General features: G+C 34.1%; 1 protein-coding gene across 1 annotated transcript in view; it reads right to left on the reverse strand.

Annotated features, from left to right (window-relative positions):
• The window catches only part of LOC132736728 (carbonic anhydrase-related protein 10-like), a 46,604-nt gene that overhangs the window by 9,068 nt on the left and 11,874 nt on the right, over positions 1-25,662 (reverse strand). The window contains exons 2-6 of the mRNA XM_060723926.1: positions 17,451-17,501; positions 16,719-16,855; positions 8,096-8,290; positions 7,547-7,642; positions 7,197-7,263 (exon numbers count right to left, since the gene is read on the reverse strand). Coding sequence (XP_060579909.1) covers positions 7,197-7,263; positions 7,547-7,642; positions 8,096-8,290; positions 16,719-16,855; positions 17,451-17,501 — 546 coding nt within the window. The remainder of the gene's footprint in view (positions 1-7,196; positions 7,264-7,546; positions 7,643-8,095; positions 8,291-16,718; positions 16,856-17,450; positions 17,502-25,662) is intronic.

Here is a 25,662-nt window from a genome sequence, read left to right on the forward strand (position 1 = left end):
TTTGGTTCAATATAATGAAAATTGCTATCTTAGAATGTAACATCAACTTATATACTGCTACTTTGATTCCATACATTAATAAAATGGTTTCATATATTGTAAAAATGAAATAATATATTGATAATTCGGTTTCATATAAGAACACAGTGGTTCTATATATGGCTACTTTGGTACCATAATATTGAAGAAATGGTATAGTATAATGTGGTAACCAACTTATATATTGCTACTCCGGTTCCATACATTGTAAAATGAATTAATATATTTATAATTCAGTTTCATATAAGGGCATCTGGTTCCATATATGGCTACTTTGGTACCATATATTGAAGAATTGGTATCATATAATGTAATAACCAACTTATATATTGCTACTTCGGTTCCATACATTGTAAAATGAATTAATATATTTATAATTCGGTTTCATATAAGGGCATCTGGTTTACATATATGGCTACTTTGGTACCATATATTGAAGAATTGGTATCATATAATGTGATAACCAACTTATATATTGCTACTCCGGTTCCATACATTGTAAAATTAATTAATATATTGATAATTCGGTTTCATATAAGGGCATCTGGTTCCATATATGGCTATTTGGTAACATATATTGAAAAATTGGTATCATATAATGTAATAACCAACTTATATATTGCTACTTCGGTTCCATACATTGTAAAATGAATTAATATATTTATAATTCAGTTTCATATAAGGGCATCTGGTTCCATATATGGCTACTTTGGTACCATATATTGAAGAATTGGTATCATATAATGTGATAACCAACTTATATATTGCTACTTCGGTTCCATACATTGTAAAATGAATTAATATATTTATAATTCGGTTTCATATAAGGGCATCTGGTTCCATATATGGCTACTTTGGTACCATATATTGAAGAATTGGTATCATATAATGTGATAACCAACTTATATATTGCTACTTCGGTTCCATGCATTGTAAAATGAATTAATATATTTATAATTCAGTTTCATATAAGGACATCTGGTTCCATATAAGGCTACTTTGGTACCATATATTGAAGAATTGGTATCATATAATGTGATAACCAACTTATATATTGCTACTCCGGTTCCATACATTGTAAAATGAATTAATATATTGATAATTCGGTTTCATATAAGGGCATCTGGTTCCATATATGGCTATTTGGTAACATATATTGAAGAATTTGTATCATATAATGTAATAACCAACTTATATATTGCTACTTCGGTTCCATACATTGTAAAATGAATTAATATAATTATTGATAATTCGGTTCCATATCAGGACATCTGGTTCCATATATGGCTATTTTGGTACCATATATTGAAGATTTGATATCATATAATGTGATAACCAACTTATATATTTCTCCTTTGGTTTCATAAATTGATAAATTGGTTTCATATATTGAAAAATGAATTAATATATTGAAAATTCGGTTTCATATAAGGATATCTGATTCCATACATGGCTACTTTGGTACAATATATTGAAGAACTGGAACCATATATGGAGAAAATCAACTTATATACTGCTACGTCGGTTTCATACACTGACGGTATGGTTTCATATATTGTAACTGTGGATTAATATAATGGATTCCAGTTAAATAAGAAGGTATGGAAAGCCATGGCTGTTTGATATTGTTCTTTTTCAATTTATGTAACCATCTGGATAATATATAAGTTCACTTCGACTATATATGAATTGAAAACCGGAATCCATTATATTAATCCACAATTACAATATATGAAGCCATACCGTCAGTGTATGAAACCGAGTTAGCAATATATAAGTTGATTTTCTCAATATATGATTCCAATTCTTCAATATATTGTACCAAAGTAGCAATGTATGGAACCAGATGTCCTTATATGAAACCGAATTTTAAATATATTAATTCATTTTTCAATATATGAAACCAATGTATCAATTCATGAAACCAAAGTAGAAATATATAAATTGTTATTACATTATATGATACCAATGCTTCAATATATGGAACCAAAGTAGCCATATATGGAACCAGATGTCCTGATATGAATTATAATAAACCGAATATTAAATATATTATTTTGAAATTTCATTTTTACCAACAATACATATACCAGAAAACAAATATTATCAATGTCCTGATATGGAAACCAAAGTACCAATATTTTGGAACAAGAGCAATATTGACTTTTATCACTTTATATGATTCCAGTTCTTCAATATTATGATACCAAAGAAGCCATAATATGGAAACCAGATGCGCATATATGAAACCGAATTATTCAATATTTTAATTCATTTTTACGATATATGAAACCATTTTATTAATGTATGGGACCAGAGAAGCAGTATATATGTTGATTTTTATATTCTATGATAGCAATTTTTCATTATATGAAAAATAGCCTATTTTCAAGTCAACACGTCAAAGGCCGAGGTCACTGGGTTCTGTTATTACAATGCATACACTTTATCATGAAATCAATTATTATTTGACTGGTTATTTTTAACCTTTGTGAGTAGATTAACATTGATGTGTCCTACTGGCCATGCCCATTTTTGATCAAAGGTAAATGTCGAGATGAACTTATTTTTTAAAAATGTTTTTGTTAATGGTCAGTACGACTCAGTAGCTTAAGTTATGACATACAACTCTTACATATATAACGATAAAGTTTTGCCTGCCCAGCCCATTTTAAGTGAATGTGACGTTAAATTTCAAATATTTCCTTTTTAGAAAATGTGCATTATGCAATCAGTGAAGCACGCTGGTCTTTTGACAGTTCAACAAGGAATATTGGCGCCGAAACTGTAATACCGGTGCAAGGATAGAATACAGCCTTTAAAAAAGTCCGTCAATTAATGACATTTTTGGTTCCATATATTGCTACTTTGTATCATATATTGAAGAACTGGTATCATATAATGTGAAAATCAACTTATATATTGCTACTTCGGTTACATACATTGATAAACTGGTTTCATATATTGTAAAATTGATTTAATATATTGATAATTCGGTTTCATATAAGGGCATCTGGTTCCAGTACATGATTACTTGGATCCATATATTGAAGATCTGGTATCATATAATGTGATAATCAACTTATATATTGCTACTTTGGTTCAATACAGGGATGAAATGGTTTCATATATTGTAAAAATGAATTAATATATTGATAATTTGGTTTACATATAAGGACACCTGGTTCGCATACATTGCTACTTTGGTTCCATATATTGAATAATTGGTATCATATATTGTAATAACCAACTCGGTATATTGCTACTTTGGTTCGCATAAAACATTATAAAATGGTTTCCATTATATTCGTAAGAAATAAATTAATATTTGATAATTCGGTTTAATATATAAGGATAGTCTTTGGTTTTCCATACATAAATGGTCAGTATGTCATTGTGTATCCATAAAAAGATAATAATATTATGGTCTCAGCTAATAAAATGCCGGACCTACATTTTTTTTTTCGAAATTTTGAGCGTTTTTTGGAAATTTCCGAAGCTTCAAGAGCTCCCGCTTCTTTTGCCTGACTCATATTGAAGTCAGCCAATCACAACCTTCAAATTCCCATCACATGTTAGAAAGCCGAAGTTTCATTGGCCAACTCGTTTTGATTTAGAAATACCGAAGCTACATATGAATGTAGCTCCGGTGTTGAAATATTGCTATATCTAAACAAAAAATGGAGAGAAAATTGCAACTTCGGCTAATTTATATTCATTTGAATACTCGTTTTACATTCGCTTTTCCATAGGCATTTTCACATCGAAGCCCATTGAATTAATTTTGCGAATCGGCATAAAAACTTCAAATATATTAGTTGAAATATGAATTAATTAAATAAAAACATGTCGCAGGATCCTGTAAACGGCTTTTTTGACTATTCAACATTGAGCTACTCAGGAGATATTGAATTGAAACAAATAAACGTAACCCCTGCATTTAATATACGGCAAAAAGTGGAAGTTGTTAAAAAATTAAGATCATTGCTGACATCAACTCGCATCTTATCGGCCCTTTCCGTAAGTCTTCGGGTAAGGACCTCGAACACAATAATAATAATTCACAGATACAATATTTCGGTCTAACTGACGCTTAGAAACTAAACCATTAAAAACATATAGTTATTTAATGACAAGAGTTGTTGGCTTTTTTTCAATATATCAAGTCCACCTAATTCATGATGATTTATACACTAAGCAAATAATAAAATACGCTTAAACGTGTCGTAATTAAGCACAAGAAACACACTGGCAGTAACAAAAGATATCATCAGACCTCCAGGACATATTTCTGAGTTTGGGCACAAGAATCCGTGACATTTTGAAATATCGGGTCTGGGCTTTATGTTTGCAACTTTCCATTATAATAAGGTTTACATCTGAAACCACGTTTGTAGAACTATTTTCAATCCATATTAACTCCCAAGGTTATTATGAAAAATAGATGAGGACGTCCTGATTGTGCTGCCATAACGCACTTTTAAGGATAATCCTTCATCCTGTCACTTGTCCGTATTTGATAGCAAAATATCATTTTTTTTGTACTTGAAAGGCCCTCATTAGGGCTATTAAACATGTAAACATGTTCCTACTATTCAGACCGTTTGAAGTGAAAAAGAACCCGTTTTTCATTGACGCGCCTATGGTCACATACAAAATATATGCACGGCCTTCTAAAATTATTTTTACGGAGTCGCAAAAACGGCACAGATATGTGATAAATGCATTTTATCTAAAGAACAATGCATTAATAATCAAAGCACAGAAGGCGCTGAATTTGTTTGGGTCTCAGAATGTCAGAAAGGTTTTGAATGTCATTTGTTTCTGTTATTTAGTGCCACCAGTGTTATAACTGTGGTAAATTGGCTAGAAGGCTTAATTGCAACACTGATATTTCAATTCAATGTTTATTTGGCCTAAGCAATTTAAAAAACAAAAAACAAAAAACAACAACATGAGCTGCCTTAAACTGGTGATTTTAACTTCAGACCTCTCGCTTACTAAAGTAGCGTGTAACCCCTCGGCCCGAAGAAAGTAATAAGATTAGTGCCTGAAGAAAACCAAAATTATTCTAAATTAGCGGTTTGTAATCCTTATAAATTTCGAGATAGTTTGTTCACGGTAAACTTGTTGTTCCACACTGAAGTAAATAATCATGGAAGCTTAATATTAAGCATGCATATCTGTAAAGAATTACACAATATTAGAAATCTTTGATCGGGAAGTAATTTTTTCCCCGAGAAGGTTTGAAAATTTATACTTAAAAGGGAAGTAACCGCTTCGAGGATTTCAGACTCCTTTCAGATTTTGCAAATAAGTATATCAGGGTCTGAAATTTCGCTACCATTATTTGATCTCACGACCCAAGCAAATAAATACTGATGTTAAACATCAAATAGCAAAAGTTGAAATGAAAATTATACAGAAGTATGATTATTGGCGTGAAGTTCATGCAAGTGAACAGGAAAATTAAACACAATAACATGTTTGGTAAACACAAATGTCCTCAGCCACAATTCTTGTCAGTTACAAATTAAAAAAAGGCTTAACAAATCACTCAGTTATGGACAGAAATATTGCCCCAAAAAGTGTAAACAGTTATATAACCTGACTTTGTCATTACGTTTTGTTTAAGTGAAAAATATAAGTTTGCATGTCATTGCTATTTGATGAATAAAAAATTATTAAATATATACAAATGCAAATGTAAGACCATGACCTTGAGCAAAGTGACCCAAACTTAAAACACCAACTGAGATGTGTTCAATACAGATATGAGACATAGGTAAAAAGAACAAAGGCTATATAAAAATGCTGTAAATAGATAAATCTGTCACGAGCACAGATGATCTTGACATTGTGACTCTTAACTCTGGACCATCCAAGGTATGGTCGATCCAACTATGAAAAATATCAACAATAAATAAATGTTGTATACACAAATGCTTGAAATCTATTTTAGCACCCCTGAACTTTAACTAATCCAAAGAAAGAAGACCTATCAAGCTAACTTCCTACCAAAAATAAAAGACATCATTCAATAAATAAAGACTGTATAGACAAAAGCGTAAAAATCTTTTTTAAGCAGTGCTGACATTGATCCGATTAATCCTTTACTCAATCCAAAGGAAGAACCATGAAAATGATCTACCTACCAAATATGAAAAACTAATGTTGATAAATAATGACTGTATGGGCAAAGGTGTAAAAATCAATTTTTAGCACTGTTGACCTTGACCCAACTGACCCCTTACTCAATTTGAAGAAAGAAGACCACGCAAGTCATCATCATACCATATAAGTAAAACACCAGTAATTGAATAAAGGCTGTATCAGCAACTTTGAGTAAATCTCTAAGAACCACTGTTGACCCTGAACCAATGAAAATGAATGGTACATTTATATAACCTGACAATATCATGAACTTTGTAAAGAAATTATGACAGATACGACGAACTAAATAGATAGAACTCCAGATACTTTTAGGTTAACTATATCCATATTTAGAGTGCTAAAAGGACAATAACTTAGTAAAAATGGAAGTCATAGTTATGTAAGATGCCCAATCATGTATTGATTAGTAAGTGTGTAAATTATAAAGCCATTGGTACAGGTAGAACTGAAGAAAAAGTTCAATTGTAGAATATAACAATTTATATCAAGTTCTTAGTAGCAAAAGTGTGTTAAAATCAGATTACCAAACTACATCAGTTATAAAGTAAAAACCCGGAGCTTCATTTCGCTGATGCAAAATGCACTTTCGGAAATTTATAATGCATTTTATAAAGCCGAAGCTGCACCTACGTTTTATAAAATGCCTAAACTACTTTTATTGCCAAAAGATAAGATATTACCGTTACATTGAGATCATATATTGAATAGTTACTATATAAGATGTTAATAAAAAACAAAACGATTTTTGTATTTTTCTGATTGATCATGAAAAACACTTTTTTCCTTCTCCTGAAAAGTTTACTTTTTGTAACTCCGGCATTTTATAGTGAGACCATCGATTTGAAATACTGATTTAAATAGTATTTACTTTTGAATGATGACAATGGTAATTTTATCATTTTTACTTACTTCTCAGATTTTAATGTCGTTAAAAAATATATTATGATAAAAAAACGGCATTTATTTTGTGTCTAAGAGCTCACCTCGGTGCCGAACATGTTTTGCAGCTGTAAGAATTTTATCAAACTCAAAATTGGTTATATCATCTATCTAAAACGGAAAATATAGTTATGCATTATGCTTATTCAATCAATAAGATGAATTTATAAAAGAAATGAAAAATATGTTAACTTTTTACACAAAACTGAAGAAGAAAACCATCGCTTATTTCTGTAATTTACTTTAATCTTTGTAATAAAATGAAAATAGCACATACGTATATATACTTCCTTTAAGATAACAAAGCTTCAAATGAATCATGCAATTTGTTATACAAGTCACGCAAAGCCAAACTTCAAAACGAATTTGCTCAGTAAAATATAATGCTGCTTACGGCACCAAGCATTGTAATTATGGCAATACCGTGCGTTGCCATGGAAGCCTCGTTAAAACTTTTGTACAAATCTATGTTGTATCCAATTATCTGAAACTGTAACAAAACCATCATTATACGTGTGACTTTTGACAAGATTTACATTATTTCAAGATTTAAGTAAGGTTCTCTATATCATATATGTGTTAGATAATAAAATACAGACAACTAGAGCATCATATAATGATAATGTCGTCTTCCTCTATCATTTACGAGTTAAACACACACGCACGCACGCACGCACACGCACACACACACACACACAAACACACGACCATTAAATTATAATATTTTTACTTAAATTTAAACTTGTAATAAAATGAATTAAGATCAACTGTAACGTACTTTTAATGGCATACCCTAAGTCTTTAAGTTAACGAGGTAAACAAAAAAGCAAGTACATGTATTGCAAAGTCCATGTCCGTACATTACGGATAAAATAGAAAAAAAATGTTTTTTTTAGAAAAACAGATACTTGATGATGGCTAAAATATAATCCTACATGTTTACCTCAACAGGAAACTGTTTTCCTGCAATAGTATGCTCAGAACCAATTTCGTCGTATATACCGAAATGGATTTTAATTTGATCTAGTCTATAATTGTAGGAGAGAGGCCCTCCTGTAAATACAAATGATGAACTGTTCTTTGCCTTATTTACTTCAATAATTAGATCATTTCCAGTATTCACAAGCCATCCGTTGATCTAAAATTGAAAATACAAAATTAACTAGATATCTTTAGGACTGTTGATATTTATAATAAAGTATTTTCTTCCTAACTGACTTAAATTACAATTTGAATTTTAGTAGCAATTAATGATTTTAGTTACTCGTTAAGTATATGTATGGGGATATTTAAAAAAACTATTATTTAGAAATGGGCTTTATTATTAAAATATTATACACGTTTTGAGGACTGTTGAAAAATCTTCTCCATTATTAGAGATGTTCTTATCGAACGAAAAAAACATTTAATAAACATTATAGACATTTATATTTTATATATTTTATGTAATAACTTCGGTTCCTATCTTTACCTTGTTAGGTTATAATTAGAAACAAACATATTAAATGTTAAAGAGAAAACCCAAGAACCCCACTTGAAAAAAGTGGTTACTTCCGTGCCTGTTGCGCATCTCTACTTCATTGTCAACATCCTATTCGCAATTCGTTGTTGGAAAACGTTTTATATCTCTTGAAATAGGTAGGACTATTATTAAATATTATAAGAGGTGCTTCAAACAAATGTTACATTATTTTATTTCTTGATTTAGTAATCCACGGGTCGTTTGTTCGGTTTCGGGCGATGTAAAAAAGTTTCTCCGTGACGGGAACTTGCAAAAGATATAAGTAATTACTAGTAACTTATCCAGGAAAGCCCGTTAAAATGATCGATCGTCGAGATACAATGCTTGTTAAAAAAGAAATAGAAATCAGCGTTTTGCGTTTTCATATTCCATTAATATTCACATCTTTTTATACATACGGCGATCGATTATGTTATCCATAATTTGAGCATAATTTCATTTTGTTTTGCTGTGCAGGTGTACACTGTGATTTTGAATGACATGGTAACACGCACCCAGCGCAGCGCGTCAATTATTTAATTCTAGTTTATTCATAATTTGTGTCTGTTTTTCTATGTATTCCACCAACACGTACTATTATATTTAAATGTCATTATGTCTCATTCTAACACGACCCGTATTTTTCACTATTGAATATAGAAGAACCGCAAGTGTGTGTTATTTAGGAAATAAATATCAATTCTGAGTGCATTGTTGTAGAATAATGTACGGTTTGAGTCCAAATTCGTAGTAATATAATCACGAAGGCCGATAGGCCTGAGTGATTAATTACAAAGCATTTGAACGAAAAACGTGCATTATATAGAGGATATTGAATGAGTGTAAGTTCAATACTGAATTTATTGCACGAGTTGAATAAAATTATATTATGCGAGCCTCTGGCGAGCATAATATTATTTATTTTCAACAAGTGCAATAAAATTCAGTAATGAACTTACACGAACTTAATATTCTATTTATCACATACCCAAAATAAAGACCATTTAAAGTGAAATAAGAGTCATTTTCATTGACGTGTCTATAGTATAATGCTTACATTTAGCGCGTCTTTACACTATATTTGCATAACGCTAATGACGTCACATCAAAATATATACACGGCCATGCAATACCATTTTTACGGAGTCGAGAAATCGGTACGGGTGTGTGATAATATACAATAATGCACGAAGAATTAATATCTATTTCCATTCTAACACGTCAAGAAAAAGAATAATTATCATTATAAAGTTGGACTTTATGTTTCGTGGTTAAATTTGTTTTCGCCTCAGAGTTTCCAATAGAAACGTTTTGTAAAGGCTGTTCCAGTGGGTTGAAAAAAAAACTGTCGTTAAATCTACCGTGTGTAGAAACATTTTGAGCAAAACGAATTTTGAAAACGTTGATAAACTTTGTTTGTTTATTTTATTTCACTCTATCATTTTCAAGCGAAATATAAATTATTAAAAGTGAAATAAATGTAAAATTTAACTCGTTTGCGATATTAAAATAGCGTACTTGATTTGATTGTTTTGCACGTGCTGTTTGGCGCTACATTGTGGCGTCATGTAAACTACACTTTAAACGTCTGTACAGCGTTAACGACTGAATTAAAGATATTGGTGTTCGGGTTCATTTTCTTAGTAAGACCATTTTCTTGCATTCTAAATAGTTTTCACAACAAAATTCGACAATTTCTTTTATTTACTAGAATTTTCAAAAAAATATGATGCCCTCAATGTGAAAATACACAGGGAGATAATAAGACCGGCGAGTGCATTGTTGTAGAATAATGCACTCTTCGGTCCTTCTTTGTTTATTTAGTGTCCAGCTTTATTTGTCATCCAATGAAAACGCTGTATTTCTTCAAAATTATGTGCGTTAATTTTCATAGAAGAAAAAAATCGATACTATATTGAAATCCGTTCATAGTCGCCTTCTATTTTTCATAGTGCTTCATAGTACCGCGTAGTGACGTAATCAAGGGCCAAATAAAGCTTGACACTAAATATGTTAGTGTTCATCCTTAGCTGTTCTACAGAAATTAGAAACATTCTCCTGTCGCTATCGCTCCCGTCGAAGTTTCTAATTTCTGTAGAACAGCACGGATGAACACTAACATATACATAGAAAAAAATCCGATAGCGTTAGAATATGCAATAAAGTCACTGTTGACGTTCTATATTTAGATATGTGACGTAATCATTATACATGTGACGTAACTTCTTAAAAATCCGACGCGCTGAAAATAAGTACGGAAACAAATCAGGCAGGCGCAATTTTGTTTAATATCAGGTACGGCAGCTTTTATTTGTTGATGTCGTGTTAGAGTCGTTCGAATGCGCATCATTATAATTCGTCGCATCCGAACTCTTCTGAAGCCAATTTGAATAAAATAGACTAAACACTATCAGAGTTATCAAATTTAAATTATACAGTTACATTGTGATAAAGCATTGATATTTCAAGTTCAAGAAAATATCTCCGACGGTTCCTGAGATGGAACGGGACATACAAAATAATAAATTTATAGCCTGTTACAAGTTAGATGTCACGGTTTAATTATAAACTTATTAATCGGAATGTCTTAATTAATAAGATGCAAGGAGCTCTGTCGGACCGTATATGTCACGAACCGAATATGGCACACGTGTGACATATTCGGTTCGAATTGGTCACAAGTGTGACATATTCTGTCGAATATGGCACACTCTTCAGCCGAATATGGAACATAAAATGTGCCATATCCGGTTGTATTGAGTTTTTCTATGCTCATCAAAACGTATTTGTCACTTACCAAAAATGAACATAAAAACTGAAAATATCAACGTATACGTCACATGTGGTTTTTCTTTTTCTGAAATAAGACCGTTTTGCACAATACCCTTTATTATAAAATAAAATGAAGAAGAAGAAGAAAAAGAAAGTAATGACGGAATCGTAAATACCACAACCAACATCTTCATCACCATCATTATCATCATCACAAGTATATAACAAGAAAAGCATTGATGCAAAGCATCAAAGGCGACGCCAAAAAAAAGTTTTGCACCTAAATACTTAACAAAAGATGTGTACTTTATAGCAGTACCATTACATGTGACCTGGAGGCTAGGCCCAGTTTAAAGAATAGACTCTGTCTTGCCAAGATGCAAAGACAATTTATAGCCAATTAACCAATCACTTTTAAGACTCATGCCATAAGAGAGAATTTCTTCAGATTTATTTTACCAGATACAAGGATACCTGAGTCATCAGCATATAATAAAAGCTTATTGCTTAGGGTTGCAGACATGTCATTGACATACATGTATATAAGATATAAAAGGGGACTTAAAATGAACCTCAGGGGGGACACAATAAGTACTCGGAGCAGTAGTAGAATGAATACCAGCCACATCCACGTGCTGCTGTCCATCAGAGATTAGACTTGAACCATGTACATGTAAGAATGTCATTACCTATGGCAGATGCTTGAAGTTTCACGAAGAAGAAGAAGGGAACTTCTTCATGTGCAGTATAGTGTGATCAACTGTATCAAATGCCTTTTGTAGATCTAAAAGTATCATGCATACAATACTGCCTTTGTCCATTTCAAATTTAATACAATCTGTTAAATAAATCCACTTCTAAACAATGACTGAAACTGCATGACCATGACTCGAACCCATGACTGTCAGAAGACCAACTGAGCTATCCGGCCGGCTACACATTTTCTCTTTAATAATGAACAGTTCTAAACCACACCATATTTCCCCACTATATTGATTTGTCGACTGAATTTTTGATATTTACAGAGCATAGTGAATTAAACTCAGGGTTATATGCAGTCACAGGATGAGAAAAACTTTCAGCTTGACCAGAACTCGAACCTGTGACCCACAGAATAATGTACCGCGGCTGTAGCGATTGAGCTATCTGGCCGCTTACACATTTTCTTCCCTAAATAGTGAACAGTTCTAAACCGTGACAGATACTTTAAGATTTTTTAATTAACAGGTAGATTAATTCTTAATTAAACAAATAAGAAAAAAAACTTACATATTCATAGTATTAATCAAAATAACAATTTATAACAACAGTCCCTCTTTAAACCTTCCATTAGACTCTGCATATATATCTAGTGTTTAAAATTGATAACTTCATGATGTTATTCTTTCTCTGTTTCATTATATGGACATGAGCACAGCTTTAATTTTCTACCTTCATTTTTATCAAAGGTTATTTTATTAACAATTTATATACAAACACATATAAAATAATGATTAGTTTCACATAGTGATTAGAAGATTCCTGTAGCTGAATACCTGTAGGTATGTACTAACTGAAGAAACTAGAAAAATCCAGTCTAAGGTATATAAAGCAAGTAAAAAAAATATATATAAAATATTCACTCCTCAGGGCCTCTATGCTTTTGATGACCTTACAACTGGTAAATTTTATGCAACAAAATAGTAAGTAATACCTATGACAGACATAAAAGAACAAAAAAAGTAAACATGAGTTACTTCCCCTTAAAATAGAGAAAACCTGAAACCCAAAAGAACACCCTAAACAGCAAAATCATGAAATGTTGCAGGCTCAGTTTTATTAAGCCATGCAAAGTAATGGTAAAGTATTCATAAAAAGTTAGATGGCCATGTGACAGCAGTAATTGCAGAAAATCGGATAGCTTTCAACATCCGAATACTGTTACACTTTGTAAAAACAATCATTCTGCGCAATAGATAAACGTAATATTGATAAAATCAATAGGATAATCGTTTACAACAGTTCCATTACCAATCCTAATACTCATTTGCAGGTGAACGTTCTTCTTGTAGGAAAATTTTAAAAATACATAAATGAATAAAAAAGAATACGGCAAAAATGTAGACCACAACGGTATTCGAAATCCGGATTTTAGTATTGCCAATAAATGTAAGGGACAAGCTGTTAAACTGAGCCTGCAATTTCGTGAAAATAATATCACAATGTACATGCTTTTTACATAAAGATATTAAATACAAATATAACAACATATTTGTTTACTTGATTTTTACGAATCAAAATAAAACTAATTAACACAACATGACATTAACTGCTGATAATAACAGCTCCTTCCATAGGCCAAAATAAAAAGCATTCCATAAGAGACGACGCCGCTCACCGGCGTCGCCAATAAACATATATTTCACCGACCTTTTTAAAGTGTATAATAAACAAATGTTTCATCAAATTCTTTAGATATGTATAATAAACAAAGGTTTCACCAAATAAGTGCAAAAAAAACTTCGTGAGTATCGTACTGCAATATCCCTGTAAACAAGAATATATATGTCTTGCACTAGAATAATTTTGTATATTCCTTACTGCTTGAACAAAATGATCCCAGGGCTCTTAATATATCTACAAGCTATTAGTGTAAACATATATATTTATGATCGATTGCGAACACGTTCTTTTAATTTATATTAATCACTTAGAGTCCGCTTCCTGGAACTAAGCTGTACTGGTGTCAAATAAGGAAACATAGCCGTCACCCGAGATGGGCTCGAACCCACAATCCTGGGACTGAGAGGCAAACATCTTAGCCATTTGCCCTTATCATTGTATCATCCATACTTTGTGATTCACCAGGAAAAAAATCACATCTTGCTAAAGCAAAAATGACCATGATGGTTTTAGGCGTAACATAACGTTTCAGGAGCACGCTATGAATGTGTAGTGAACAAAACGCCATTCATACTATCTCCTATCGTGCGCACCAATGTATGTAAAATTATACATCTGGTTTGCAGCGTGAAGAAAATGATTTTTTTGAAAATGTTCAAAAATCGTTGTTTCGTGATTAAAAAAGTTTTGATTTTGCTTATATCTAAGATACAGCGTAAAATAATTGATTTTATTTAGTTGTAAAGTACATGTCAAAATCAAGCTTTGTACGCGTAACTTACAAAAAACGTAAAATGTATTTCATAACTTGAAAGAAAACAACAACATTTCAAACAAAATTTAATGACGACATTGGAATTTGTCACAAATTTGTGCATGGTCAGTGAGTCGCTAGGTCCGAAAATATATACTTTTTGTATATTTATAATTATTGATTTGAATATCAATTCACGAGATTTTGTAAAACATTATTATAAAATCGTAAAATTCAAGACTTAAAAAGTTGAAATTTTTTCTTTAACATGGCAATTCATTTTATTAAAACCATAGGACACTTATTACCCCATTACCCACCTTTTGAACAAACTTCCTTAAGTTAAGGGATATAACTAGGGCAGCACTACTCAAATTAATAAGTGTAATCCTAGTGCATAACAACATATGTTAACCAACATTCTTGCAAGATTTCTTATCCTTGCTTCAAACACTGTTTAGCTACTCAGCCCCACAAGTAAAAATTTCAAATTCTGATTTAGTAAAGGACAAAACACTGGAATTACTGTGCAGATCCATGTTGAAAATTGCTGATTTTGACTAAGCAAAGGGTAATAACTCTGGCATAAATGCGGAAAATCGACAAGCGAAACCCAATGTACTTCATATGCTGACTAATGTTCACTAGTAGATTCATGACCTTAGCTCAAATACTGCACAGGCGCACGGACAAGTAAAATGTTTAAATCCCAGACCCCCTCAGAATGGGGGCATAAAGAGTCGATATATTATCTTTAAGTCAATAAATATTAATGTCCGAAATATTAAATAAATATTAATGTCCAAAATATAAAGCAAATATTTTCGACAAAGTCAATCACTGGGTATTGACACAGTAGTCATCTTACTGGTAAAATGATGAGCAAATCGGCGTTGACCTAAACAAATATATTGCTGATTATATGGTGGCTGGTTTGTGCAATTCGTGTTTTCGCCCCGCGACCGCGCCAAGCGAAAATTAACAAGTTAAACGGCGGGGTCGCGGGACGAAAACACGCTAATAAGCGGGGGCGCGGGTCGAAGATTAATAAATAAAAACTTCGCCCTGCGAGGGCGCGGGACGAGATTTAAGAAATAAAAAGGCGGGGAAAACCGCTTAACCGCTAAATATCGCCCCCGCTAATTAGCGTGTTTTCGCTCCGCGCCCCTGCCATTTTAACTGCTTTTTCTCGACTTTTCGCTTGGCGGTGTCGCGGGACAAAAACACGCTAATTAGCGGAAGCGCGCGGCGAAGTTTTATTTAATGTATTATTGATGTTTATGATGTTGTCGTTGTTGTTGATGGTGATGATGATGTACTATCAACGTTGATGAACGAAGGTTAAAACAACGATGACTGTGTTAGTTTACTGTGTAAAATGAGTGACATATAAGGTCAGGCATTTACTGCCAAATTGGAGAAACGTATATGGCACATAAAGATAGCTGTGATTAATTCGGCCGAATATGTCCCACACGTGTGACATATACGTTCCGTGACATATACGGTCCGACAGAGCTCCACTGAGGTAAAAAAATATCTGCATAGATTAAGTGAAGCACTTCAAAGGATAATCAAAATAAAATTATGCTTACAATAAATTTGAAAATCGATTTTTTTTCGATTCTTAGCCTGCTTTGATTGAAAAGCGTCCAATGGTATACAAATGTCGGGAAAATATTACCAATCCCGTCGTACTTTACTGTAACACGTTACATAATTAAGATAGTCAGGTGAAGTGTGTAAATTTATACTACAAATCCCATTAAAAGTCCATGTATTCTCAGTTCAAACACAATAATTTAAGAAAGAATGACACTCGTCTTGTGACAGTTTGCCTTCATTCTGTGACGTCATTGATGAACGTCATTTGATGTATTGTGCGCCGGATCGCGTACATCATCTCATTTGTAATTTTCACAGAATTGTTGACTGTCAACATATTGCTTTGATTTTTTCATTGTTTATAGAGGACATATTTCGTTATTTTTCTCTTGTACGTAATTGTGTATGTTATTTAAAAGATATGAACAGTAGAGACGCATCATATTGCTTTTTGAACAACCCTAGTTTGACAGAAATGTGTTTAAATTGGTGTTAATCCCCCCCGCCCCCTAAAAAAACAACCCCAACACAGAATGAAGTCCAAAATCCTACCTTACTGTCATCGTATTTTAATTTTGTGAGGTTTGGGTCAAAAACAAGTTTTTCAGGATCAATATCTATTGGAGATTGGAATTTTCCAGTGCCACAAAGAGACCAATTTTTATTATGTGTTCCCCAGAACTGAGGACCTGAAATGCAAATAATAATCGTTTACAAAAATCTATATAGTAATCATTTTCAATGGCAGCTTAGTGTATTAAGTTGAATGAATTTTAAAAATAACAAACACTATTCAGTTCAACTATTTAGCCGTTTATGCATGTTTTTATTCATTCAGATAAATGACAATACTTAATTTATGCCATCAAGCTTTTATTATCTTTTAAAATATATGACCAGGAATTATTTATTTAAAATATCAATACTCAAGTTCATAATTTTGTGCAAGTGTAATTTGTTTTGACTGTTGGTTTTAACGGGATCATATTTAAAATTTACACAGTCCTTGTATTTACTGCGGTATTTAATACAATAAATCTGTTGGAGTTAATAGTAAAATCAATATTAACACTAAGCTCCTTGTTCTGATATAAATGTTTTAGACTTAAAGTTGTCAATATATGCTCTCAACGTATTTCAAACTTAATTAACGGGGAATGTATTTTATGACTCTGAGCACTCTTACTAGCAAATGACTGTTTCACAATTGTATCATAATATTATCAATACTGCTGTAAAAACTTTAAAATATCACTAGTGAAATGAAGTATTGAAATAACTTACCTGACATTCCATTATAACCCCACCATTCCTCCCAAAGTTCCGTGCAACTAACTGAAAGTGAGACAAAATTGATATACGGAGGGTGATTGATAAATTCTCGGATTTAGTTTCTTCATCAAATTACTTGAAAACTCAGATACATGAGTGCGAAACAACTTATTTCACTTTCAAGCGGAAATATATTGCAAATAAAACAGTTTGCCGAAAATACTATCGCTGTGGTTAATTTATTAATGTCCGTGAAGTACGCGGGCTAACGGGCTAGCAGTCTAGCGGGCTAACAGTATGAACTGAGCGGGCTAGCAGTCTAGCGGGCTAACAGTGTGAACTGGGCGGGCTAGCAGCCTAGCGGGTTAACAGTGTGAACTGGGCGGGCTAGCAGTCTAGCGGGCTAGCAGTGTGAACTGGGCGGGCTGGCGGGCCAGCGGGCTAAAATCTAAAACTTTATTGATTGAACATAAAAACGTTATGATACATTACCCGGCAGTGTGAAGTGGGCGGGCTAGCAGTGTAGCGGGCTAGCAGTGTGAACTGGGCGGGCTGGCGGGCCAGCGGGCTAAAATCTAAAACTTTATTGATTGAACATAAAAATGTTATGATACATTACCTGGCAGTGTGAAGTGGGCGGGCTAACAGTGTAGCGGGCTAGCAGTGTGAACTGGGCGGGCTGGCGGGCCAGCGGGCTAAAATCTAAAACTTTATTGATTTAACATAAAAACTGTTATGATACATTACCTAGCAGTGTGAAGTAGGCGGGCTAGCAGTGTAGCGGGCTAGCAGTGTGAACTGGGCGGGCTGGCGGGCCAGCGGGCCAAAATCTAAAACTTTATTGATTGAACATAAAAATGTTATGATACATTACCTGGCAGTGTGAAGTGGGCGGGCTAACAGTGTAGCGGGTTAGCAGTGTGAACTGGGCGGGCTGGCGGGCCAGCGGGCTAAAATCTAAAACTTTATTGATTGAACATAAAAACGTTATGATACATTCTCCGGCAGTGTGAAGTGGGCGGGCTAGCAGTGTAGCGGGATAGCAGTGTGAACTGGGCGGGCTGGCGGGCCAGCAGGCTAAAATCTAAAACTTTATTGATTGAACATAAAAACGTTATGATACATTAACTGGCAGTGTGAAGTGGGCTGGTTAGCAGTTTGAACTGGGCGGGCTGGTGGGCCAGCGGGCTATAATCTAAAACTTTATTGATTGAACATAAAAATGTTATAATACATTACCTGGCAGTGTGAAGTGGGCGGGCTAACAGTGTAGCGGGCTAGCAGTGTGAACTGGGCGGGCTGGCGGGCCAGCGGGCTAAAATCTAAAACTTTATTGATTGAACATAAACACGTTATGATACATTACCTAGCAGTGTGAAGTGGGCGGGCTAGCAGTGTAGCGGACTAGTAGTGTGAACTGGGCGGGCTGGCGGGCCAGCGGGCTAAAATCTAAAACTTTATTGATTGAACATAAAAATGTTATGATACATTACCTGGCAGCGTGAAGTGGGCGGGCTAGCAGTGTAGCGGGCTAGCAGTGTAAACTGGGCGGGCTGGCGGGCCAGCGGGCTAAAATCCATAACTTTATTGATTGAACATAAAAATGTTATGATACATTACCTGGCAGTGTGAAGTGGGTACTCAAGATCACTTTACGGTCTAAACTTGGTCACGCTGCCTTAAAATCTAGGTTACTATGTAAACTTTTAGAAATGTCATTTCCGCGCCATAACTCCAGTTTTGCAAAAGGGGATAGAAATCAGTGATATATACTGTGCATAACGAGTGAATGATTTTTGGGACTTCGGTATGTAGGGGGTTTCCTTCAGAAAGAAAATCAAATAACACTTACAATTCGCTCCTACATAAACATGAGTTATTGTATGGAAATGACTTTTCAAAGGTTTGACTTGGTGATCTTGATTTTAACCAAACTGTGAACAGCTGTTCATGTAGTTAATTCTTTTTTGCTATTGTATGCAATATTACAAAATAATGCAGTTATATATAATTTATCGTACCAAAATGTTCCTTTAATGAAATCCGTAATTTTGAAACTAGAAGGCCAAGTATTTTTATTGTGTTGAAATGTTTATTTCAGGACGATATGCCAGATCTCTGAAAGCAAGTGACGCTCGAAGTAATGGGAGAGAAAACCTTTTATAAGTGGAAACTAATCACAATATATGAAAAGGGAACGAACGCGACACAATATGAAAATATTGCAGGCTCGGTTTAATGAGCCTGTTCATGGGCAGTAATGGAAATGCATATTACTGCCCACGCCGTTTAGCTTCGGGTTGAGCGCAATTCAATATTTACCAACTACTGTGATACTACTTGTGTCAGAAGAGTTTCACATTACACATTACTTGTAATTAGATTAAGTTACATTAAGCTGATCCAAATAAAACATATTAAACATTACTGAAAAACATTTGAATCTAATCTGTAGGTGACGTCGATTTGAAAGTTTGTATTTTTGGTTCAAGAGCATGCATATTATGTCGTCTAAATTGCTTTGTTGATATGGGCAAGTTATAAGAGGAACATATTGGAATAATGTTTTAACCTTATTTGACATTGATTTTTGTAAGTCTAGTTTGTATATGGATTTTTTTATGACTCTACGAAGTGGGAGGCATATAGAGTTGCACTCGTCCATATGTACGTCCGTCCTTCCGTCCGTCATTTTTGTCCGGAGCATATCTCAAAAAGTATTTAAGGTATCAACTTGAAACTTCATAGGTGGATAGATCATAATGAGGAGGAGTGCAGTGCACAAGAATGATAACTCCACCCTGCATAATTTTTTGAGTTATTGCCCTTTGTTATTTTTCAAACTTAGTTTTTGTCCAGAGCATAACTCAAAAAGCCTTTGAGATATTAACATGAAACTTCATGGGTGGATAGATCTCACTCAGGAGGTGTACAGTGCCCAAGAATTATAACTCTACCTTTCATCATTTTTGAGTCATTGCCCTTTGTCATTTTTCATACTTTATTTTTCACCTGAGTGGAGCATAACTCAAAGTCTTTGAGATGTCAACATGAAACTTCATAGGTGGATAGATCTTATTGAGGAGGAATGCTGTGCACAAGAATGATAACTCTACCCTTTATAATTTTTGAGTTATTGCCCTTTGTTATTTTTCTTGTATAAACTTGAAACTTCATAGGTGGATAGATCTCATAGACGATGAGTGCAGCACACAAGAATGATAACTGTACCTGCATAATTTTTGAGTTATTGCCCTTTGTTATTTTCAGCCATCAGTATTCACATAGGTTTCAAATCTGTAATCACTTCACCCATCAGTTTTCATTACCAAAAGACCTCTTTAAATTGATTTTTTTTGCTCTACTACATATACATTCTTACAATGAGCAAACACATTTGGCGGGAGATGGCCTACTAACATGGCTCTTGTTAAGAAAATATTTTTTCCTGCGACCATTTTCATCACAGTTATGGCCCTTTGATAAGTTCAGTAATAAAATCTTGTGGCATCAGCTCTTCATTAACTCCCTTACCGATTTCTTTTAAACTTATATAGAGGATCAAGCAGGATTTATAGATGATTGTAAAGAAATTTTTTTTTTTGCTGCCATTTTTACCAGACTTATAGCCTTTTGTTATTGCCACTCATAACATTTTTATGCCATAACATTTTGTGGCATCAACTTCACATTTTCTACTTGGCTAATTTCTAATAAACTTGTACATTGTTGTAAAGGATTTTTTCTTGCAAACATTTTCTCCAGAGTCAATACCTTTTTTTTATGTTAGTCATAAAATTTTATAGCACTTACTCCTCATGTACTAGTCATGATCACCACTTGTTCTTAATACCTGATGCAAAATTTGTTACACATGTTGTTGTAGCAGTGGGAGCATCAGTGTCCTGAGGACACAGTCTAGTTTTAAATAATTTTTTGGGAACCATCTTTCGTTCTTTCGTTTAAACTTTATTGAATATAAATTAAAATTTGAAATAGTTTTCTTGAAACGACATCATAAGTTAAAGGGAGACACAGTCCAAATTTTCATATTTTAGATTTTAATTTTTCTATCCAATATTCTATAAATGTCATCGAAATGAATAGACTAAGCAGTCCTTGAAACAAAATTTGTGGGTCAAGTTACAGCATTTAGATTTCACCATAGTTATCACCGTGAACTATAAAAACGTAAAAGAACCTGTCAAATGAGCGACTTAGGCTTGTTTTAATCTTACAATATCTACACTATTTGTTTTGTTAACTTCTAGGGATTGTAATTGTCAAATGACTTGTTTTAAAACTACTCATTAGTTCTTTCTGCGTCGTCATTTCGTTTCAACATATGTAGACTTATTTAGGTTTTAAACTCACATTATAAAGTATTTATACAGACAAAAACATGCAGGGACTTTTAATCACTTTTTAAACTTCATTTAGCATAAGTTAAGTAAATATGGTAAATTTAATATTTTGTCATATATTTGCCTAAGTATCCCTTTAAGCAATTGTATCTTTTTACGTTGTACTGTGTAAATTTGAGTTTTATTATTGAACTACAAATTTCGTTAGCACTTAATCCGGACATTGTCATTTTGTTTCAATTTTTTGTTTGTTTCCAAACTGTAATGAATAATGTGATTTGGAATGACACTATTTATACAATCATTTCAAAACTTCTCTGCATAATTTTTATTGGACAATTTTAAACTGTATAACATAATCGTTTTACTTTTTAAAAAACTTAATTTTTTTCCCTTATATTTCGGTATTATCTGTAATTGATAAATATCAAAATCGTTTACCTATAGGTTGAAAATAATTGATTTTGGGTAGCACATATGCATGTTTTTTATAGCTTTTTTAAACCTTATGGGCAAAAGTAATTTCTTATTTTAACTAATGTCCTTTCGAGTGTCATCCCAGAAATGATTGACATTGTCTAATGCTAGTTATATCAGAATTAGGGATAATCTTTGCTTTAATAAATCCTTTTTACGTTTTAGCTGTCCTCTCTCTATGTTGTAAATCATGCATACAATATTTTTCATAGGTATATTTATCTATAGCATGGAAAAATTTGATCAAGTTATCTTGATTTGACTGTATTATTGATTTCTTGTTTAAATTATGTTGTTTTTTTTTTCTCGAAAATCTAAAATCATTTTAAGGCACACACCTAAGAACAACAAAGAATTACCATAGCATCAAACGTTAAGTTACTGTCATTATATAAATGGACAATTTGCAATATGTTTGACAAAATTTATTCAACAATTGTCATTCATTTTTATATTTTTGAAAATTATTAAACGTTTTATCATGTATTGATTTTCATGTTTGTTCATTCGTTTGAACTAATGTATTATGCACATCCACGATACATAAACATTGTTGGCTTGTGTATGTATTCAGAAATATTTTTATGTTGCATGTTGTCAGTAAGAAATGCATAAGCTCGTGAAAAAAATTCGAAATTTTCGAAAGGTTTATTAACCACAAATACTGTTCCTTGACATTTCTTAATATTTTTTTGAAAAAAAATAACTTTTGCATAATATTTGAGATTTTATAAGTATAGGTTATTGTTTATTTTTTTTAATTTTTTATGGAACTTATTGCAAGCCCCGCGAAGCGCAGCATAAGTTCTATCAAATTGAAAATATAATACGATAACAAACTCGCATTTTCTTGTATTTTCTTGTCAACGCCCGTATTGAAAAAATGAAAAACAGAATTTTGATCACAGAGAAGCAACTGTTTGGCCATCGGCGCAGAAACTTTTAATTAATAAAAAGACGACAAAAACTCTTATAGTTGATATTTTTTTTTTAACCCTTAATGACGTTTTCGGGAGTTTTCATATAAGCATATAGGCAAAATTAAAAACTGTTCAAATTAGAATTTTTTTAAACTTGGCATGTTTGTTAAAATATGATAAACAGAAACATTTTAAGCAAAAAAGAATTTGGGGTCACCGTTCTCGTTTTTGAGTTATATCAATAGGCGCCAACAATAGCCGGTTGATCAGGTTCCACAATGTTCGGTGCCTGGACACTAGAATCATACTCAGTGGTTGGGCAGTAAACAGTGTAGATTCTTGGCAGACGGCGCGAATGCGCACCGACTGATGTGGGATCTTCGATGTTCGCAAAGGCTGAGTATACTCGGTCAAAGCACTTAAATTAAGTGTTAATGTCCGTAGTTTGTTTCAGCCTGCCGGGATAAGGAGTTTAAAAAATGTCTAGATTTTGCTATTAAAAACAAAAGATGCCAGTTCCATAACCATCCCTGGTTGGTTGAGACCATGGTTTAAAATTTAATACGGAATATTTGACAGGAGTGACCCAAGAAAAATCTCTGCCCCTGGACTGAGAGTCCGGTATATTAACCAGTTCGCCACAACTTGGCTCGAGTACAAAAGTTTGGTTTTAATCCTTTTGTAAGTCCATAACTGTGCCTGTTTCTTTGTCATGATGAAAAAACGCCGACTTCAGTTAATTAATCATGAACACGCCAGCCCTCCCACCTTCACACTTCTTAGAAATGTATCATGAGGTTTTCATATTGTCACACTTCTAAGAAATATTAGATTTTAGCCCGCTGGCCCGCCAGCCCGCCCAGTTCACACTGCTAGTCCGCTACACTGCTAACCCGCCCACTTCACACTGCCAGGTAATGTATCATAACATTTTTATGTTGAATCAATAAAGTTTAGGACTTTAGCCTGTTGGCCCGCCAGCCCGCCCAGTTCACACTGCTAGCCCGCTACAATGTCAGCCCGTCCAATTCACACTGCTAGGAAATGTATCATGAGGTTTTAATGTTCAATCAATAAAGTTTAGATTTAGCCCGCTGGCCCGCCAGCCCGCCCAGTTCACCCTGCTAGCCCGCTACACTGCTAGCCCCGCCCACTTCACACTGCCAGGTAATGTATCATAACGTTTTTATGTTCAATCAATAAAGTTTAAGATTTTAGCCCACTGGCCCGCCAGCCCGCCCAGTTCACACTGCTAGCCCGCTACACTGTCAGCCCGCCCACTTCACACTGCCAGGTAATGTATCATAACATTTTATGTTCAATCAATAAAGTTTTAGATTTTAGCCCGCTGGCCCGCCAGCCCGCCCAGTTCACACTGCTAGCCCGCTACACTGCTAGCCCGTCCAATTCACATTGCTAGGAAATGTATCATAAGGTTTTAATGTTGAATCAATAAAGTTTTAGATTTTGGCCCGCTGGCCCGCCAGCCCGCCCAGTTCACACTGCTAGCCCGCTACACTGTTAGCCCGCCCACTTCACACTGCCAGGTAATGTATCATAACGTTTTTATGTTCAATCAATAAAGTTTAAGATTTTAGCCCGCTGGCCCGCCAGCCCGCCCAGTTCACACTGCTAGCCCGCTACACTGTCAGCCCGCCCAATTCACACTGCTAGGAAATGTATCATAAGGTTTTAATGTTGAATCAATAAAGTTTTAGATTTTAGCCCGCTGGCCCACCAGCCCGCCCAGTTCACACTGCTAGCCCGCTACACTGCTAGCCCGCCCACTTCACACTGCCAGTTAATGTATCATAACGTTTTTATGTTCAATCAATATAGTTTTAGATTTTAGCCCGCTGGCCCGCCAGCCCGCCCAGTTCACACTGCTAGCCCGCTACACTGTTAGCCCGCCCACTTCACACTGCTAGGTAATGTATCATAACGTTTTTATGTTCAATCAATAAAGTTTTAGATTTTAGCCCGCTGTCCCGCCATCCCGCCCAGTTCACACTGCTAGCCCGCTACACTGTTAGCCCGCCCACTTCACACTGCCAGGTAATGTATCATAACATTTTTTATGTTCAATCAATAAAGTTTTAGATTTTAGCCCGCTGGCCCGCCAGCCCGCCCAGTTCACACTGCTAGCCCGCTACACTGCTAGCCCGCCCACTTCACACTGCTAGGTAATGTATCATAACATTTTTATGTTCAATCAATAAAGTTTTAGATTTTAGCCCGCTGGCCCGCCAGCCCGCCCAGTTCACACTGCTAGCTTGCTACACTGTTAGCCCGCCCACTTCACACTGCCAGGTAATGTATCATAACAGTTTTATGTTCATTAATAAAGTTTAAGATTTTAGCCCGCTGGCCCGCCAAGTTCACACTGCTAGCCCGCTACACTGCTAGCCCGCCCACTTCACACTGCCAGGTAATGTATCATAACGTTTTTATGTTCAATCAATA

Source organism: Ruditapes philippinarum, unplaced genomic scaffold (genome assembly GCF_026571515.1).
Source record: "Ruditapes philippinarum isolate M1 unplaced genomic scaffold, ASM2657151v2 ctg692_1_1_1_1, whole genome shotgun sequence".
Lineage (NCBI taxonomy): Eukaryota > Metazoa > Mollusca > Bivalvia > Venerida > Veneridae > Ruditapes > Ruditapes philippinarum.